The sequence below is a fragment of the Gracilinanus agilis genome, chromosome 3 (assembly GCF_016433145.1).
Source record: "Gracilinanus agilis isolate LMUSP501 chromosome 3, AgileGrace, whole genome shotgun sequence".
In the NCBI taxonomy this organism is placed as follows: Eukaryota; Metazoa; Chordata; class Mammalia; order Didelphimorphia; family Didelphidae; genus Gracilinanus; species Gracilinanus agilis.
The window spans coordinates 530492953-530511255 of NC_058132.1; the positions used below are offsets into that span (position 1 = coordinate 530492953).

Below are 18303 nucleotides of genomic sequence, written 5' to 3' on the forward strand. Positions count from 1 at the left end.
CCAATCAGCCAATTGACCTGTTTGATTTAAAAACTTGATGTCACTTTTCACTTTGTAGCTGATAGCTTTTTTATTTTTAATTCCTTTAAACTTAATTAATTAATTAATTTGGAGTGTTTTCCCATAGTTATATGAATCATTCTTTCCCTCCCTCCTCCCCATCCCCCTCCTGTAACCAGTGAACAATTCCACTGGGTTTTACATGTGTCATTGATCAAGACCTATTTCCATATTATTAGTACTTGCACTAGGGTGATCGTTTAGAGTCTACATCCCCAATCATATCCCCATAGAACCATGTGATCAAACAGTTGTTTTTCTTCTGTGTTTCTACTCCCACAGTTCTTTCTCTGAATGTGGATAGTGTTCTTTCTCATAAATCCCTCAGAATTGTCCTGGATCTTTGCATTGCTGCTAGTACAGAAGTCCATTACATTCGATTGTGCCACAGTATATCCGTCTCTGTGTACAATGTTCTCCTGATTCTGTGGAGCTGAACATTTTAATGAGTTTTACTCAGAAAACTCAAATCTACAACAGTGTTTCAGAATATTTGCCCATGGATAACTAATATCCAGATCAGCAGTGGGTCTTTGGTGTCATTAAATTTCCCCAACCCACTGCAGGAAAGCAGTTTCTGATGATCAGTTCTTGAGATACTGAATCTTAGAATGGAAGAGTTTTCATACTTATTTATTTTATAAATTTAGTGCCAACCTTATCTACATCACTGACCGTGGTTAGTCTCATTTATGTCTGTACATTTACAGTGCCCATTGCTTCATAAGGCATTGTATTCCAATTGTCACACCGCTCTATGTTGTTGGGAAGTTCTCAGTACTGAGAACATAATTCCTCAAATTCTTCTTTATGGTTCATTTTGTAATCTGAAAGGTGAGGTGACTCTCGGAGCTTTCTGGTAGATAACAAAAAGGATTCTGAGCCATCTCAGATCTATCTTACTTTATACCAACACAGCGAATTGTGACGCCATCTTGTAAATGAGCAACATCCCCCATCCAAAGCATCCAAAATCTTGGGTAAGGTAGAAAATAGACAGTTTTAGTCCATAACAGTTATGTTTCATTTAGTACATCTCTTTGTCATTAGGTTAAGGGTTGCTTGTCCTGATAATGATATTTCCTGATAATTAAATGGAAATTTCCTTTTTTTTTTTTTTTTACATAAGAATTACAGGAACACATTAAGTGGTTTAAGCCCTGGGCACAGCTTTAGTCACAGTAGAAGCATAATTAAGAAAAAAATATTTGACTGAGTTTGTAAACATTTTTAAAATCACACAAAGTCAATTTAAGAAAATACCTTCTTTTTGAAAGTGTGTTCCCACTGTAAGGAATCCCAGAGCTCTGAAATATTGAGCTTATTTGCTTTATATCTGATGAGAGGCAGTATTTTTTTTTTTTGAACCCTTGTACTTCGGTGTATTGTCTCATAGGTGGAAGATTGGTAAGGGTGGGCAATGGGGGTCAAGTGACTTGCCCAGGGTCACACAGCTGGGAAGTGTCTGAGGCCGGGTTTGAACCTAGGACCTCCCGTCTCTAGGCCTGACTCTCACTCCACTGAGCTACCCAGCTGCCCCGAGAGGCAGTATTTTAAGCACTCACCATTTGTGAGTTTTTTTGTGGGTAGGCCTTGTGTTTATTGGAGCTGAAGAGCAGCATCTCTCTTCCTGTTGGAGCTTTTGCATGGACAAGTCAGAGCTGTCGTCTGTCTTACCTAGTCATCGTTTAGCAGACAGATGTCATCGGATGTGATTGTCAGAATGTAAACTCCAGTTCCTTCCAGGCCATCGTACTTTGATATGACTTTCAACAAAAAAAGACTGGAGAAGAATATTTTCATTTTATAGTTTTAAGAAATATGATCTTATTCAACAAAAAAATGTCAAGGCCAGACCTTTTACTTGGCAGTAAATTTTTATAATTATGTTCTTAGAAGTGAAAACAAAAATATGAATCAAGGTAAAAGATGCTCCTAGAACAGAGTAATGACTCTGAAATAGAGAGCTCAGTCACTAACTTCTCATGCTAATGAAAGCCCAGGGAACTGTAACAAAAAACATATAATTCCATTGTCATTTAATGTTAGTCTTGTTCCCAATCTAGTTATGAAAGATTGCGTGACATCATAGCTAGAACAGGACCAGAAAGACCTAGGTTCGAATTCTGCCTCTCACAGTTAGCAATATGACCCTGACTAATTCTTTCCCCCTCTGACTTTCAATTTACTTATCTATAAATTTAAAAAGTTGGGGGAAATGGCCTTTCAGGTCCTTTCCTTCCATAAACTTATGATTTCAATGGAATAGACATAGGATAAATGACCTCAGCAAGCTGGTGTTTGATAAACTCAAAGATCCCAGCTTTTGGGACAAGAACTCACTCTGACAAAAACTGCTGGGAAAATTGGAAAATAGTATGAAAAAACAGGCTTAGATCAACATCTCATACCCTACACCCAACATAAATTTATGATCTTATGAGTGTCCCCAATTTTCCCCATTCAGATCATTGTTTAGTTCTGAATACACAACAATGTGGAATCTGTCTTCAGACTATTACCCCTTTCCCCCACACCCTTTTACAGAATTTATAAATCTATTCAGATTTGAACTATAGAATGTAAATAACATTGTGCTCTTTTTTTCCATTAAAACATAAGGGGGCAGCTGAGTGGCTCAGTGGATTGAGAACCAGGCTCAGAGATGGAAGGTCCTGGATTCACATATGGCCTCAGACAATGCCTAGCTGTGTGACCTTGGGCAAGTCACTTATCCCTAAATGCGTAGCCCTTACCACTCTTCTCCCTTGGAGCCAATACTGATTCTAAGACAAAAGGAAAGGGTATAAAAAAAAAATAACGAAAAGTTGAGCAATTTACTATTCACAGGCCTTCTATAGCTTTTCCCATGAATCTGAAGTCATGATGTTTCTTCTTATGATTATATTTTTCATCATTGAACAAGTAATTTGGTTTATTTTATTTGCATAGTCCTTAATGTGAGTGGAGCCTGTATTTAGAAATTATGTATTTTCTCTAATTTCAGTAGGAGTGGTTATACTCTCTAATGCTATACTTAAGGAAAATTATACATTCAGGGCATCTAAACTGGAATGCCAAATTATAGGACATCTTAATTATCATGTGGATGTGATAGATTCAATTATTCTTGAACTCTTTTGAGAGAGCTGCCCTAAACAATGATTCATTGTAGTAAACAAAAGCTTAATAGGAAAACATCTTTTATGGGATCTAATAAAGAATTCAGATTAAATTAGGTGGGACAGAATTAACTGAGATACCTGGGTATATTAAAAAAAAAAAAGTACCCTGCTTAAGAATGCTGAATGTCTTATTGCAGATTCTAAATTTGTCCCAAATTAGGCACAACTATTCAATATTATTTTCCTTAGTATTAGACTTTTTTACAGTTAATTCTCAGTTTCCTGTAGTAATAGTTGAAAAAGATAGACTTAATCATCAAGATGCCCCATTTTGTGCCAATCACTCCAATTTTCCCTACTACCAACCCAAGCCTCAAAACTTAACCAAAACCACTAAGTAGAAAAGTACAAAGTTCCTTTTTGTCCTCTTTTCACCCTCGAGTAGAGGAATTAATGAGCAGTAAAATAGCCAAAAGGAGCAAAGAGAAGCAAGAGACCCAGATAATTCTGCTATAGATAATCAGCCTTTGAGTGATCGAAGCTTAAATATATCTCAATGTAGACGATAATCTTTGGAATCTGGTGCTAAATATCTTAATTGCTTCTTTAGCCCTATTCAAATAGAAAATAAGATTTCTAGACATTTCTTCTATCAGAGGAATGATATCAAAGCTGCTTATTAAATAGCAGCCTGTCCCTCTGGCTTTCCACTATTAAAATATTAAAGTGCCTAGGATGGTGACTTCCCAGGCTGAAACGCCCTTCCTGACCACCATTTCCCCGTGTTTCCTATCTGCCCCTGACTCTAATTAGAATGTAAGTTCCTTGAAGGCACAGACTGACTGTCTCCACTACGTTCATCCACCTGAGGCGGCTTCCACCCAAATAGATTTGGCATCTGACTACAGAGTGTCCCGGGTCAGGGGGGGCACATTAGTGCTGATTCCTGCTTCAGGATGCTAAGCTGGCACAGTCATCCCTTTCTGAATGCCACCCACTTTTTAGCCCCGATTTTATACAATAACCCAGCCGTCGTAAAATTCTTGAGAGTTTCTGTTTCCCCAAATCAGACACTTTCCCAACCTTTTTAGTGTTTGTAAAGAATACCAAAAGACCTCTTTTTGTATCTCTAGCCCTTACCATAGTGCCTGGCACACAGAAAACATTTAATAAATGTTTATTGCTCGATTGAGAATAAAACCATTACTTGAGGTTTTTAAAAGGTTTTTTTTAAAGTTTTAAATTTTTTAAAAGCGATGATTTTAGTTATAATGAAGGACTTCTTTTAGATGGGTTTAGAGCTCTCTTTGCTGAATAGAAAGAGTTATAATCAGACCATGTGAACAGTCTCTTCAGCCGGACCACCTAAACAGACTATCTCTTGTCTGTCTCCCTCCTATTCCTCTTCCGAAATCTTCTATTCATGATAATGCCTTGCTGCAAAGCATTGTGTTTTAAGGTGTTTGCTTTTGCTGATTCACAGGTTTTGGAAGCAGGAAGACTGAAAGAATATGATGAGCCCTATGTTTTGCTCCAAAATAACGAAAGCCTGTTTTATAAGATGGTGCAGCAAACGGGGAAGGCCGAAGCCGCCGTCCTCACCGAAATAGCACAGCAGGTAAGATCTTGCCAACAAGGTGTAATTAGAATCTGAGTCTGCACTTTTACCCTCCACAGCCTTGTCACAAACACTGTTTTCCACTCGAGTTAAAAGCAACTGTAGTTAAGCTTTTCCAATTATAAACCTTCAGGGTCTCGGCTTCATCCGTGGGGCTTACAAAGACATCTCGCCTTGAGACAAAGCCTGCAGAGATTCAGCCAGAGAAATTACGTCTGCCTAGCCATACTTTGCTCAGAATTGTATTTATTTTCACAGTATGGGTTTAATGTAATAGAAGCAGCACGGAACAGTGGAAAGCAAACGAGTGTAGGTATCCAAAGGCCACAGTTTGAGTCCCAAAAGCTCTGTGTAATGGTGGGTAAAGTCACTTCGCCTTTGTGCCTCAATTTTCTCATCTGCGAAATGGAGACAATAATGGTGTCTCAATTTTTTCATCTATGAAATGGAGGCAATAATATTAACCTTGTCTTCACAGAGCTGTCATGGGGAAAGTGCCTGAGAAGTGGTCTTTTTTCTTTTTTGTTAATCACTTCATCTTTTATTTATTTATTTATTTAGTTAGTTAGTTATTCGTTCATTCGTTCATTTATTTATTTGTTTGTTTGTTTGTTTATTAGTTTGTTCAGTTTTTTTTTAAAAAAAAAACCCTTACCTTTTATCTTGGAGTCAATACTGTGTATTGGCTCCTAGGTGGAAGAGTGGTAAGGGTGAGCAATGGGGGTCAAGTGACTTGCCCAGGGTCACACAGCTGGGAAGTGGCTGAGGCCAGATTTGAACCTAGGACCTCCCATCTCTAGGCCTGACTCTCAATCCACTGAGCTACCCAGCTGCCCCCCACTTCATATTTTTAAAATAATGTACACAGTTCGTCTTATTTCCAGAACTAATGTATGCAAATGAAGATTAAGAAGCTTTACTTTCTATTTATTATGACCTCTGGTTGATTTATGAAAACTTACACATCACTGGGGATTCATAAACTATGGTTTTTAAAGGATTCTCAGACAGAGAATACTCGAAAGTCTTTCTGAGGGGTCGGTGAGTGAGGGAAAGCCCAAGGGCTGAGGACAGGCGTGAGATTTCTGGGGGCGTCTTTGCCTTTCCCTCCCGACACACAGCGGCTTACGTGGGTGTCCCTTGGGAGAATACTTCTAGCATCTCCATACTTGGCGAGAGGAACGTCTTCAGGGAACACGAGGGCCAGGAAGGGGGACACGTGCTCCTCCGGTGTTGTCTCTGATCCCACCGGGGCGTGGCTGATCTTCAGTCCCCTAACACGCTCTCCAGGATGCGCCAGGGAGGCATAGATCGTTGGAAGGCCTCTCCCCGCTGGGACGGAGGCGGCTCTCTCCACAGGTCTTCTACCTTCTCCTCCTTTAAGCCCTCTTGTTGGGCTCCTCTTCTGATTCAATGGATGTTCCTCAAGGCAGGGCCTGGGATTTTTTTTTTTTTTTTTGCATCCTTAGTCTTAATATACTAAGAATTATAGAAGTGGTTGGCAATTGGGTTTTCATTTAATAATTTATGTAATAGCTTTTAAAATGGAGGCCACACAAGTCACTTAACCCCTATTGCCTAGCCCTTACTGCTCTTCTGCCTCGATTCTAAGATGGAAGGTAAGGTTTAAAAAAAAATAATTAAAATAAAATGGAGACCACACAAGACACTTAACCCCCATTGCCTAGTCCTTACTGCTCTTCTGCCTTGGAACCAGTACACGCAGTATTGACTCTAAGATGGAAGGTAAGGTTTTTAAAAAATATAATAATAATAATAAAAATAAAATAAAATGAAGGCCACAATATTATACAGTAGTCTATGTATCACGTATATAAACTACCATATATATTTATTTTTTGTTTTGTTTTTTGTTTTTAAGAGTAAGAAATTGGCAAACTATTCATTTATTCAAAAAGAGAGTGAACATGCAAATAAAAAATGAAAATGAGAAAAGCAAGGTCACAGACACAAAAAGAAATCATGACTCTAACTAGGGAATACCACCCAGAACTGGATTCTGACAAGTCAGGATTTAAAGGAAATAGATGATTATCTTAAAAGGAAATTATCACATGTATTTCAAAAGTATATATATATATATATATACATATATATATATATGTATATATATATATGCGTGTGTGAATAGGTATGTATATATACTCATATATCAAGTAGCATATATTTCAAGTATACAATAGTTATTTCTAATCAACTACCTTAACAGTTTTAAGAATGAAAGGTATTTATAAAATATCTAGATGATCTAATTTAACATTTTATCCACAGTTATAATGTTAGCATTCAGTGTTCAATAAAAAAAAAATTTAAGATCAAAAATTTTATTTGGTTTTGAGAGCATTATAAGATGCAATTAAACAAAATATACACCAAAAAGTATTCCAAATATACACAGAACAAGAATAGTCTAGGTATGTGTGTCCATAGGCTTGGCCTATAAAATATAGATTCTCCTGGTTGGTTTGGGGCTCCGGTTTGATTGTTGCCAGATACACTTGGCACACGCCTGGGAAGTACAAGAACCTCATAGAAAATGTTCTCAAACCTTCAGAGACTTTCCTGAACTCCCCCCAATCTAGTCCCCATCCTCCCCCCATGCCCTGAAACCATTGGCCAAAGACAACCCAATGAGATCTGCCTTCGTTTCCAAGAACGCAGAGCTCCTTGGCGCCGGGGTCATTGTTGGGTTCCTGGGGATCCCCAGAAGCCCGTGCTTGGATGAATTGGCAAGAAGGAGCCCAGTCTGCCTTCACCAACAGCTGACCTCATGGAGCGTGGCCTCGTCCAGTTCCATGGTGGCCGCTTCTTGTCTTCGCGCGCATCTCCGGGATCCACACCACCTAATTACCTGAATGGGATGCCCGTCCTCCCTGGAGGCTTGGAGGAATTCCCAGAATTTCCGAGGAAGGACCAGCGTGAGCAGAGGCTGTGGCAGGATTGTGGTGGCTTGGAGTGTCTGGGGGTCAGAGTAATCCTCCGGGTAGCTCTGTGATGGCCTGCAGGGCCTTCGATCTGAAGGATAGCCGACTAACTTCCTTTGGAACAGGTTACAAAACGCGAGTAGAAATGCCAACGTTAATCGGAGATGACTCATGCCTCAGTGCCCCTCTCACTACTTTTCCAGACTCTCCTTTTTCTTTTCATTCTCTCCACTGTTCTAGGATCCCCGCATTCAGGAGGCTTCAGATTTGCTGCCAATGTAAGCTTTATTTAACATGATAAAAAAAAAAATTATAGGACAAGAGGCAGCCGGATAGCCCAGTGGACAGAGCACCAGGCAACCCAGAGAGCTAGAATTCAAATCTGGCCTCTGACACTTCCTAATGGTGTGACCCTGGGTAGGTCACTTAACCCCCTTTGCTTAGCCTTTGCCTTTCTTTATTAAGAATAGTGACTAAGATAAAGTTGGGGTTTAACAAAAAAATAAAATAAAATAAGAGGACAAGTTGAAAGAGCACTTGGCCTGGAATGAATAGCCCAGATCTTCCCCCTCTGTACTTGGGGTAAGTCACCACCTTGGAGGACATCACTTTCTTCATCTGAGGGTGGCACAGTGGGTAGAGTACCTGACCCAAAGCCAAAAGACTCATCTTCTTCTTGAGTTCAAATCCAGCCTCAGAGCCTTACCCAGCTGTGTGACCTCGGACAAGTCACTTAACCCCATTTGCCTCCACTTCATCCTCTGCAAAATGAACTGGAGAAAGAAAGGACAAACCACTCCAGTATCTGCCAAGAAAACCCCAAACAGGGTCACAAAGAGTCAGATGTGACTGAAAAAAACAAATGAGCAGCAAAAAAAACCAAGAAGGACAGAGTAGGTGATCTCAAAAGTTCCTTTGAGTTCCAACTCTATGACCTCATAAAGCGTAAAAATGTTGTATTATCAATACAGGGAAAAGGGGAAGGACATTGTACTTTTGGAAGTTTCAGAGATTAAGAACTGAAATGGGGATACTCGGGTGATCCAGCTCAGGGTACTCCACATTTTTTTGATTCCATCAACAAAAACTTGGGGAGGGAGGTAACACCCTCAATAATATACATCGACTTATAAATTCTATAACAGACCAGCCTGGTCCTGAGCCTCGGACAGCCAGCCTACGTTCTGTTTCACTTCTTCTCCAGGTTTCTCTGGTACCCTTCAGTGGATTGGGGGTGCCTAGGCTCCCTGAACTTGGTTCCAGCCCCCAACCTATTATGTTTCCTTAAGGAAATCCCATTTCTATTAGCCACTAAAAATCAGTTTGCTTTTACATAAAAATATTTACTTGAAAAAGGTACAATTGCAGTCACAAATATGCGACTCCCCTTGGGAGGCAAAATGGAGAGTAATGCCTTTGTACCATCTCAGTCTCTGGGGAAGAGAAGGCAACTGGGTCCCCAGCTTAGCTATAGAGAATAGTACCAGTCCCCACATCCCAATCCCCAGGGCTCGAGGCCCAGCCAGTGCCAAGCCAGCTATCCCGGCTTCCACCTGCACTCCTGGCTCCAAGGTCACCACCATGGCTCCAGTGGGATTGTGGCCAGCCAATGGGATTGAGAGGGACAAACAAAATGGAACAGAAACAGAAGTCTGCATTTCTATCCCCTCCATCTAATCCCCTCCAATCCTGTCTCTAAGAACTGGGGTAAAGAGAGGGTGAAGGGGAAGGAGGCTGGACTTGTCCTTGAGGTAGGGGACCCAGAGTTCTCCATGGTAGGCCATCTTGTTATACTCCAAATAACTTGGGATTACAACTATATATGTGTATTCTACTGTATATATTATGCATTGTGCAAAAGTTACACAAAATAGAAGTTTTTAAAGGGTGAAAATTTAAATAAGATATAAATTAGTCAGTTTTTTCATAGTTTTGTTCTTACTAAAATTATTATTAATATTTTTGTGAGAACCGTGTGATTAAATATTATTAATATTTTTGTGAGAACCGTGTGATTAAATATACAGCTAGATGGCATTGGACCTGGAGTTAAGAAGAGTGACTGTGGGCAAGTCACTCTACTTCTGTCATACTATAGCACCTCATCTGTAAAATGGGAAAAATAATAGCCCCGACCTCCCAGGGTTGTGGCGAGAATCAAACAAGCTCATATTTGTAATAATGCTTTTGTAATTTTAAAGTACTTTGCAAATTTGCTAGCTATTGTTATTCATTATTTTTTAAATTCTAGGTTGTACACCATGATTATTATACCTGGTACTGCTTTTGCTGTATCTCTTGGATCTTAATTCCTTTTCACTCTGTTATAATAACCCTGTCTGTTCTCACCTGGACTATTGTAGCAGCTCTCTAAGTGATCTTTATGCCTACAGAATCTTCTCTCTAATCTGTCTTTCAGATTGCTTGCATAATCTTTTTTAAAATAAGTGTTTGTTTTCCTTTTTTGCTGTGTTTTTTGTATCATTGTAATTTCTTCCAGTATGCCTACAATTCCCAGAAAACCATCCCATATAACATCTTTTTAATACAAAACTAAGAAAAAGGGAAAAAATGTATATATACCATCGATAAACTGAAAAAATCTGAAAATATGCACAATACCATGGATCTCCCACCCTCTGCAATGGAGTGGGTGGGAAGAGTCTCCACATATCTCTTCTTTTGAGTCAAACTTGTTCTTTGTAATTTTGCAACACTCAATTTTTTGTGTGTTTTTTTTTGTTTGTTTAAACTGTAATTGTCATCCTATATTGTTTTCTTGGCTCCATTTCACTCTGTTCATTTGAATCTTTCCATACTTCTCTGTATGTATCACATTTATCTTTCTTATATCACAGCAATATTCCGTGACAATTAATATATATACCACAGTTTGTCCAGCCCTTTCCCCTTCTCCTCCTTCAGCATCCTCACTACCCCTCAGACTTGTATCAGATATATACAGCTAAGCAAAACAAACCTCTACATTGGTCACATCTTTAATATATCTTATTCTGCACTTCAGATTCATCTCATCTCTCAGGAGGTAGGGAATATGTTTGCTCATCAGTCCTTTGGAATATTGATAGATCATTCCAGTGTTTTCTAAAACATTCTTTTTTTACACGAAGCCACAGCCCCTGTAAGGCTGATTTGCATTAATGGGAGCTCTTTACTAAATTTTTTAGCAATCCTCTTTAGCCACCAGTGGCCATATATCATGAAATACCTTACACAAGGTCCTACAGAGGCTAAATTTTCAGTCAATCCTTTAGCTCACTGACCTAGAACACATTTTCGGAGAAAGATGTAATAAAAAAGACTTTACCACAATTTTCATTTCAAGTTGAGTTCCTTTTAGCAGGCTATCTCTAATTTAGCATTTATAAAGACTACCTTTCAGACTGTCAGCCTCTCTAACATACAACCATTAAACATGAGTGCATCAATCAAGAGTGTAAAATCATGGGAATTAGCCAAAGTCAACAAGGCTTTCACTCCAGCAGATCAGAACTCATTCTTGAGCAAGAGGAAATTTAACATCTGGAATTAGGTGTTTCCCAGTCAGGCTTTCTTGATCCACATTGTTCTTTTCCAAAAAAGCTGATGCAGGCAATTGAATCACTCTCTGATAGACCTTCTTAGATGAGCCATGGAAACATAGCATTGAGTGATATTTTTTTTTTAGATGCAGAAAATATAGGACTAATTTTCCTACCCAAAACACCATATGATATCACTGCTGTAGATTTTCTGAAGTCATTTATTCAATATTTCCTCTCTGATGAGAGATGGAATGGCCCAGGAGAGAGCCTTGGGGCCAAGAATATCTATCTGTCTTCAAATTCTGCATCATTCTTGCCCTCAACAGTAAGAGGGAAATTAGGAAGAGGGGAAGGTTTCAGGATAAGAGTAATGAGTTTGCTTTTGGACATGTTGAATTGAAGATTCCTACAGAACATTGAGAGAAGTTCAAGATGTCCAAAAGGCAGCTAGAGGGGAATATTTCAGGGTAAGAGTAATGAGGGGTTTGGTGGTTTTTTTTTTTTGGAAATGTTTAATTGAAGATGCCTACAGAATGCAAAACTAGTGGTCAGTAGAAAGATTAGGACTGTTAAATTCATTTAAGAATCAATAGCAAAGAGATGATGATTTACTCTTTGGGGCTGATATCACCAAGTAAAACAGTATAGAGGGAAGAGAAGAGTGTCCAGAACAGAGCCTTGTGGGGCGCCTCTACTTAGTACACATGACCTAGATCGAGGTTCAGCAAAGAAGACTTAGAAGGAGCAGTCAAACAGATAGGAGAACCATGAGAATGACACCAACATCTAGACAGAAGAGACCAATAAAAAGGAGAAGGCAATCAGTAGTGTCAGAGGCTACAGAGAAGATGAAGATTGAGAAAAGATGATTAGATTAGACAATTAAGATACATTAGTAATTTTGTAGAGGGTAGTTTTGGTTGAATGATGAGGAAGGAATCTAAACTGTAGAGAGAATTGGAGACACCTTGTAGAAGACCATCTTGAGAAGTTTAGCCGCAAGAGAGAGGAGAGAGATGGAGTGATGTCTAATGAGGATAGATGGATCCAGTTTTTTGACACGAGAAAACGTGCATATTTGTAAATTTGAACCCAGGACTCCTGTCTTCAGGTCTGACTATCTATCTACTACTTAGCTCTCTCTCCAATTTTTTTTAATTAAAAAAGGTAAGAGGAAAAAAATCAGCATAATTGATCAGTACTTTGAAATGGTCTACATTTAAGAGGAAATGAACAGCACTTAGGCACCTCCCAGCTCTGCAGACATGTCCAATGGATGTGTCTCCACTCATCTCTTCTTTGGAGCATTGCTTATTCTTTGTAATTTTGCAACATTCATTTTTTATTTTGCATATGTGTTCTGTTTACATTGTGGTCTTCACATATGTTATTTTCTTGACTCTGCTTTCTAAGTCATGCAACAGTTCCTATAGATCTTTCCGTGCTCTGTATTTTTTCTATTCATTATGTTTGTCATTTCTTATAGCGCAGTAATATTCCATTACATCTATGTACCACAATTTGTTCTAATTGATGGACGTCTATCTCGTTTCCAATTATTTGCTATCACAAAAATGGCTGAAAATTTTTGGAGACTTATGAAACTTTCTTTTTATCACTGCCTTTCTTGGGGTATAAGCCTAGCTGTGGATACTCTGATCAAAGGATTTAAGAATTTTAGTCACTTGAGTTATATAATTCCAAATTGCTTTCCAAAATGGCTACACCAGTTCACAGCTCCACCAACAATCCATCGAGATGCCTGTCTTCCCACAACATCTCCATCATTGATCTTTTTATCATTTGTCACCCTTGTTAAGGTTGTTAAAATATGAAGTGAGTCTTCAGACTTGTTTGAATTTGCCTATCCGTTGGCCTCTTTATCATTGAAGAATAGCTTTAAACAAATTCTTAACCTGGGGGTCTTAATTTTTAAAAATATATTTTGAAAACTTTATTTTAATATAATTGGTTTCTTTTATGATTTCCTATATACTTTGCTTTTTAGCATTAAAAACATTATTCTAAGATGGAGGTCTTATAGATTTAACCAGACTACCAAAGGGTCCATTACACAAAAAAAGATTGAGCTCCTTTGGTCTAAAACTTTAAATGGTAAGTAATTGTTGATCTGCATTGGCAGGTCTCATTTTTTATTTTTTAATTGATTTTATTTTTTTGTTGCATTTTGAGTTAAGGTGTCTCCTTCCCTCTTTCCCAACTCCTCATTAGAGAAGGCCAACATTTAATATAGATATATATATATGTGGAACCATAGAATACATACTTCCATATATCATTTCTTTCTTTGGAGGTGAATAGCATTTTCCTTCATAGCTGATTTGAATATTCATATTACTCCGAATAGCTTCGTTATCCACTGTTACTCTTTAAACAGTATTGCTTTTACATCTATAATGTGCTCTTGGTCCTGCTCATTTTGCTTTATATTATTTCATGCAAGTCTTTTTGCATGTTTTTCAAAAATCAACCTACCCGGGGCAGCTGGGTAGCTCAGTGGAGTGAGAGTCAGGCCTAGAGACAGGAGGTCCTAGGTTCAAACCCGGCCTCAGCCACTTCCCAGCTGTGTGACCCTGGGCAAGTCACTTGACCCCCATTGCCCACCCTTACCAATCTTCCACCTATGAGACAATACACCGAAGTACAAGGGTTTAAAAAAAAACAAAAAACAAAAAAAAAAAAAAAATCAACCTACCCTTCATTTCTTATAGCACAGTACTATTCCATCACAATCAGATGCCACAACTTGTTTAACCATTCCCCTGTTGATGGGCTTCCCCTCAGTTTCCAGTTCTTTTTCTTTTTCCCTGATTACCTTGGGAAACAGACCTAATAGGGGTATTTCTGAGACAAAGAATATACTCAAGTTTTAAAACTCTTGAGCATAATTCCAGATTCCTCTCCAAAATGGTGAGATCAGTTCACATTTCCCCAGCAGTGTATTAATACCCCCATTTTCAACATCCCCTCCAAAATTTGTCCCTTTCCTTTCTGTCATTTTATCCTATCTGATAGGCATGTGAAGGTACCTCAAAGTTGATTTAATTTGTATTTCTTTATTCAATAAATGATTTAAAGCATTTTATCATTTGTCTATGCATAGCTTTCATTTCTTCTTCCAAAAACTCACTGTTCATCTCTTTTAACCATTTAGCAATTAGGAAATGATTCTTATTCTTATAAACTTGACTCAGTTCTTTAGATGTTTGAGATAAGAGGAATTTACCTCAAAAACTGTTTAGGGTCTCATTTTTTTAAAAGAAAGAAGGACAGAAAGACAGAGACAGAGAGACAGGAGAAGGATAAATCAAGCCGCCCTCTATCTAAAAGAAAACAAGTTTAAAGCTAGGTCTTTAATTCTAAGGCAATTTTAGTATAACATTATAGAATCATAGGTGGCTAGAGTTAGAAGGAATCCTCAGATGCTAGTGTATGTAATAATTTCATTTGCTGGTCAAGAAACTGAAGATAAACGCCAAAGGACATGGCTAAGGTCGCATACTGGGCAGAGTGAGCACTTGAATCCAATATATTTTTATATCAATATGGTCATGGAAAAGGTCATTGTCACTTAATTTTTCAGGTGTACTTTACTGAATTTCCTTATACTTTTTTTTAACATTTATTAATATTCATTTTAACATGGTTACATGTTTCATGCTCCTACTTTCCCCTTCGCCCCCCGCACTCCCCCCACCCATGGCCGATGCACATTTCCACTGGTTTTGTCATGTGTCCTTGATCAAGACCTATTTCCAAATTGTTGGTAGTTGCATTGGTGTGGTAGTTTCGAGTCCACACCCTCAATCATGTCCACCCCGACCCATGCGTTCAAGCAGTTGCTTTTCTTATATGTTTCCTCTCCTGCAGTCCTTCCTCTGAATGTGGGTAGCGTCTTTACCATAAATCCCTCTGAATTGTCCTGGGACATTGTATTGCTGCTGGTACAGAGGTCCGTTACATTCAATTTTACCACAGTATATCAGTCTCTGTGTACAATGTTCTTCTGGCTCTGCTCCTTTCGCTCTGCATCAGTTCCCGGAGGTCTCTCCAGTTCGCCTGGAACTCCTCCAGTTTATTATTCCTTTTAGCACAATAGTATTCCGTCACCCGCATATACCACAGTTTGTTCAGCCATTCCCCAATTGAAGGACATACCCTCCTTTTCCAATTTGTTGCCACCACAAAAAGCGCAGCTATAAATATTTTCATACAAGTCTGTTTATCTATGATCTCTTTGGGGTACAAACCCAGCAATGGTATGGCTGGATCAAAGGGCAGACAATCTTTTATAGCACTTTGAGCGTGATTCCAAATTGCCAGCCAGAATGGCTGGATCAGTTCACAGCTCCACCAGCAATGCATTAATGTCCCAATTTTGCCACATCCCCTCCAGCATTCATTACTCTCCCCTTCTTTCATTTTAGCCAATCTGCTAGGTAAATTCCTTATACTTTTTGAATAACTAGATATTTATTTTAATGGATATAACCTTCACAAAACAGAGTGAAGATTTATTATTTATTATTTTTCTCACGTTATTTATGTTCAGAAAAAGCCCCCCTTTTTAGTTGATGTGTGTATATATAGAACATATGTAGAAATTTATTTTACTGCAGACAAATTTGAAGCAGTTACATCGTTTATAAATACATACATAATTATATATATATATATATATACAAGTTTACAATATACAAATTTGAAACCGTTACATGGTTTATATAGATCTGTATTTCAAACCTTTATATGTATATGTAAATCAAATGTTAAGCAGTTATGTGGTTTATATATATACGTGTAAATATAAACCACACAACAGCTTAAAATTTGCCAGCATTAAAATAAGTTTCTGCTTTCAAAATAGCTTAAAAAGCATGAAATGAGTCCCCACAATTGGTGTGAAGTCTTTATGCTTATCCAAAATGAAGCATTTATTAAGTACTATGGTAAATATAAGGCATACGAAAAACAGAAGGCAAACAGTCTGTCCCCTTGGTGCTCATACTTTCTGACAGAGGGACAACACATCCACATAGAGGCACATAAAACACAGACTAAGCAAATATCAGGTAACCTTGTATGGGAAGGCACTAGCAGTTGGGGGGGGGGGGGACGGACCAGAGTGTCACTTCAACTGATAATTTTCTTTCAAATGGAAAAGATATTTTCAAATCCTTTTCAGGCATAAAATACTGTACATCGATTTCACTCAGGTGTGTTCAAGCATTAGTGCAAAATCCCCTACTTTTTTCCTTGTTAAATGATGTTTCAATATACAGTATTTTTATATGTAAAGATATATCTTAGGGTACCACTTACTGAGACTAACGGGGGAAAAAAGAAGAAAGCTACACATAATATATAGGTGTTTCAACAGTTTTTTCTCACATGCAAAGTCTATTATCTCTAACAATCACTTTGTTGACGGTGCCCACAAATATATTTGGAGCCAGGTTTTGCAAAATGGCCCCAGAATAGGATGAATATGAGCCCTGGCTCATGACACATGTCAGCCTCAGATAGATGGTGCATTTTCTGTTTTAAAGACTCAAACAAAACTTTTCACATTCTTCTTTGAAAAAAAAATTACATTTGAAGTCCTTTTTCACCAAACACATTTTTAGATAAGAGCACACAAGTCTTGACATTATTTCATTTTGTTATGCGCATCTGTCAAGGAACAGAGATATGATACAGCTGCTAAAAACTGATGATTGTGGAACAGAGAGACTTGACAGCATTTCATTTCCTTTATGTTCTGATTATACATTTATCAGAAAACCTGTATCTCTTCTAGTTCAGCTAGAAATTGGTAGAATTCAAGAACTCAAAGGCTTGGCAAAGAACTGTCCTATTATTTGGTATCATCTTACATTTTAGAGAAGTTGCTTGGTTGAGTCATTGTTAAAGCCTTTGCTTCTCCTTTCATTATTGTGGTGCCCTATCCCCAGATCACATTTCTATAGGCCCTATAACTGCTTTGCCGCACAAATTAAACGCCAGGACATTTCATACATATACTCTGGAGTTTCAATGCTTGTCAATCAGAGTTTATAAAATATAGGGATTACAACCTGATATTAACATCCAAATCCATTGTGCTCATTTTATGTGTGAAAATGAGAAATCCTTGTGCAGAAGCTAGATTTCACAGCCTCTATTGTCATCCTGTTTTTAATTTATCTCCCTGTTTTGAGCCAGTAAAAATGATTTTACTTAGCAGTTTAAGGGCGTACTAAAAACATATCTACAAATCAGAGCAATCGGGAACTAAAGTGGATCTATCTACAGGTTGTTTGGGCTGGCCCTGGGAAGGATTTTAATGGGATTAATTCTTCAGGAGAATAAACACCTGTTTTTGGGGTTTTTTTTTTTTTTGGACTCTGCTCTAACCATTGTGCCCATTTTGGTTTGTCAAACAAGCGCCACATACCGCATACCTCACAAAGGACCAGAAAAGAGTGACTTAAGGAATGCTGACACGAGTCCTCGGTGGGTTAAAAAATGATTTTTGTGCCTTTTTCTTTTCTTTCTTTAGGTGTACTTCAGAAGGAATTATCCAGAAGTTACTCAGAATGGCTACGTGGTTACGAACACTTCCAACGAGCGTCCCTCCCGTCCAGTTGTTTTCGAGACAGCACTGTGATCTCTGCAGAATGGGGACGTTATGTCCAGATCATTAAGCTCTAATGGGATCCTCTTAGAGCAGATGGACGTCTTTTAACAGTAGTTTTGCACTATGTGACTAGATTGTATTTTTGTTAACTCTTAACATAGAAGCATATATTTATGTACCATATGTTGTTAGTTTATGTCAATGTTTTCTGGTTTCATCCAATAATTTTAAGTGCTAACAAAGCAAGATCATTTCTCTCTCTCTCCCTCCCTCTCTCTCTCTCTCTCTCTCTCTCTCTCTCTTTCTCTCTCTCTCTCTCTCTCTCTCTCTCTCTCTCTCTCTCTCTCTCTCTCTCTCTCTCTCTCTTTCT

At 38.3% G+C, this 18303-nt stretch overlaps 1 protein-coding gene across 1 annotated transcript in view; it reads left to right on the plus strand.

The window, feature by feature from the left end:
* The window catches only part of ABCC4 (ATP binding cassette subfamily C member 4), a 288067-nt gene extending 269886 nt beyond the window's left edge, over positions 1–18181 (plus strand). The window contains exons 26-27 of the mRNA XM_044669348.1: positions 4669–4803; positions 17856–18181. Of these exons, the coding sequence (XP_044525283.1) occupies positions 4669–4803; positions 17856–17963 (243 nt within the window). The 3' untranslated portion in view covers positions 17964–18181. The remainder of the gene's footprint in view (positions 1–4668; positions 4804–17855) is intronic.
* Positions 18182–18303: the final 122 nt, after the last annotated feature.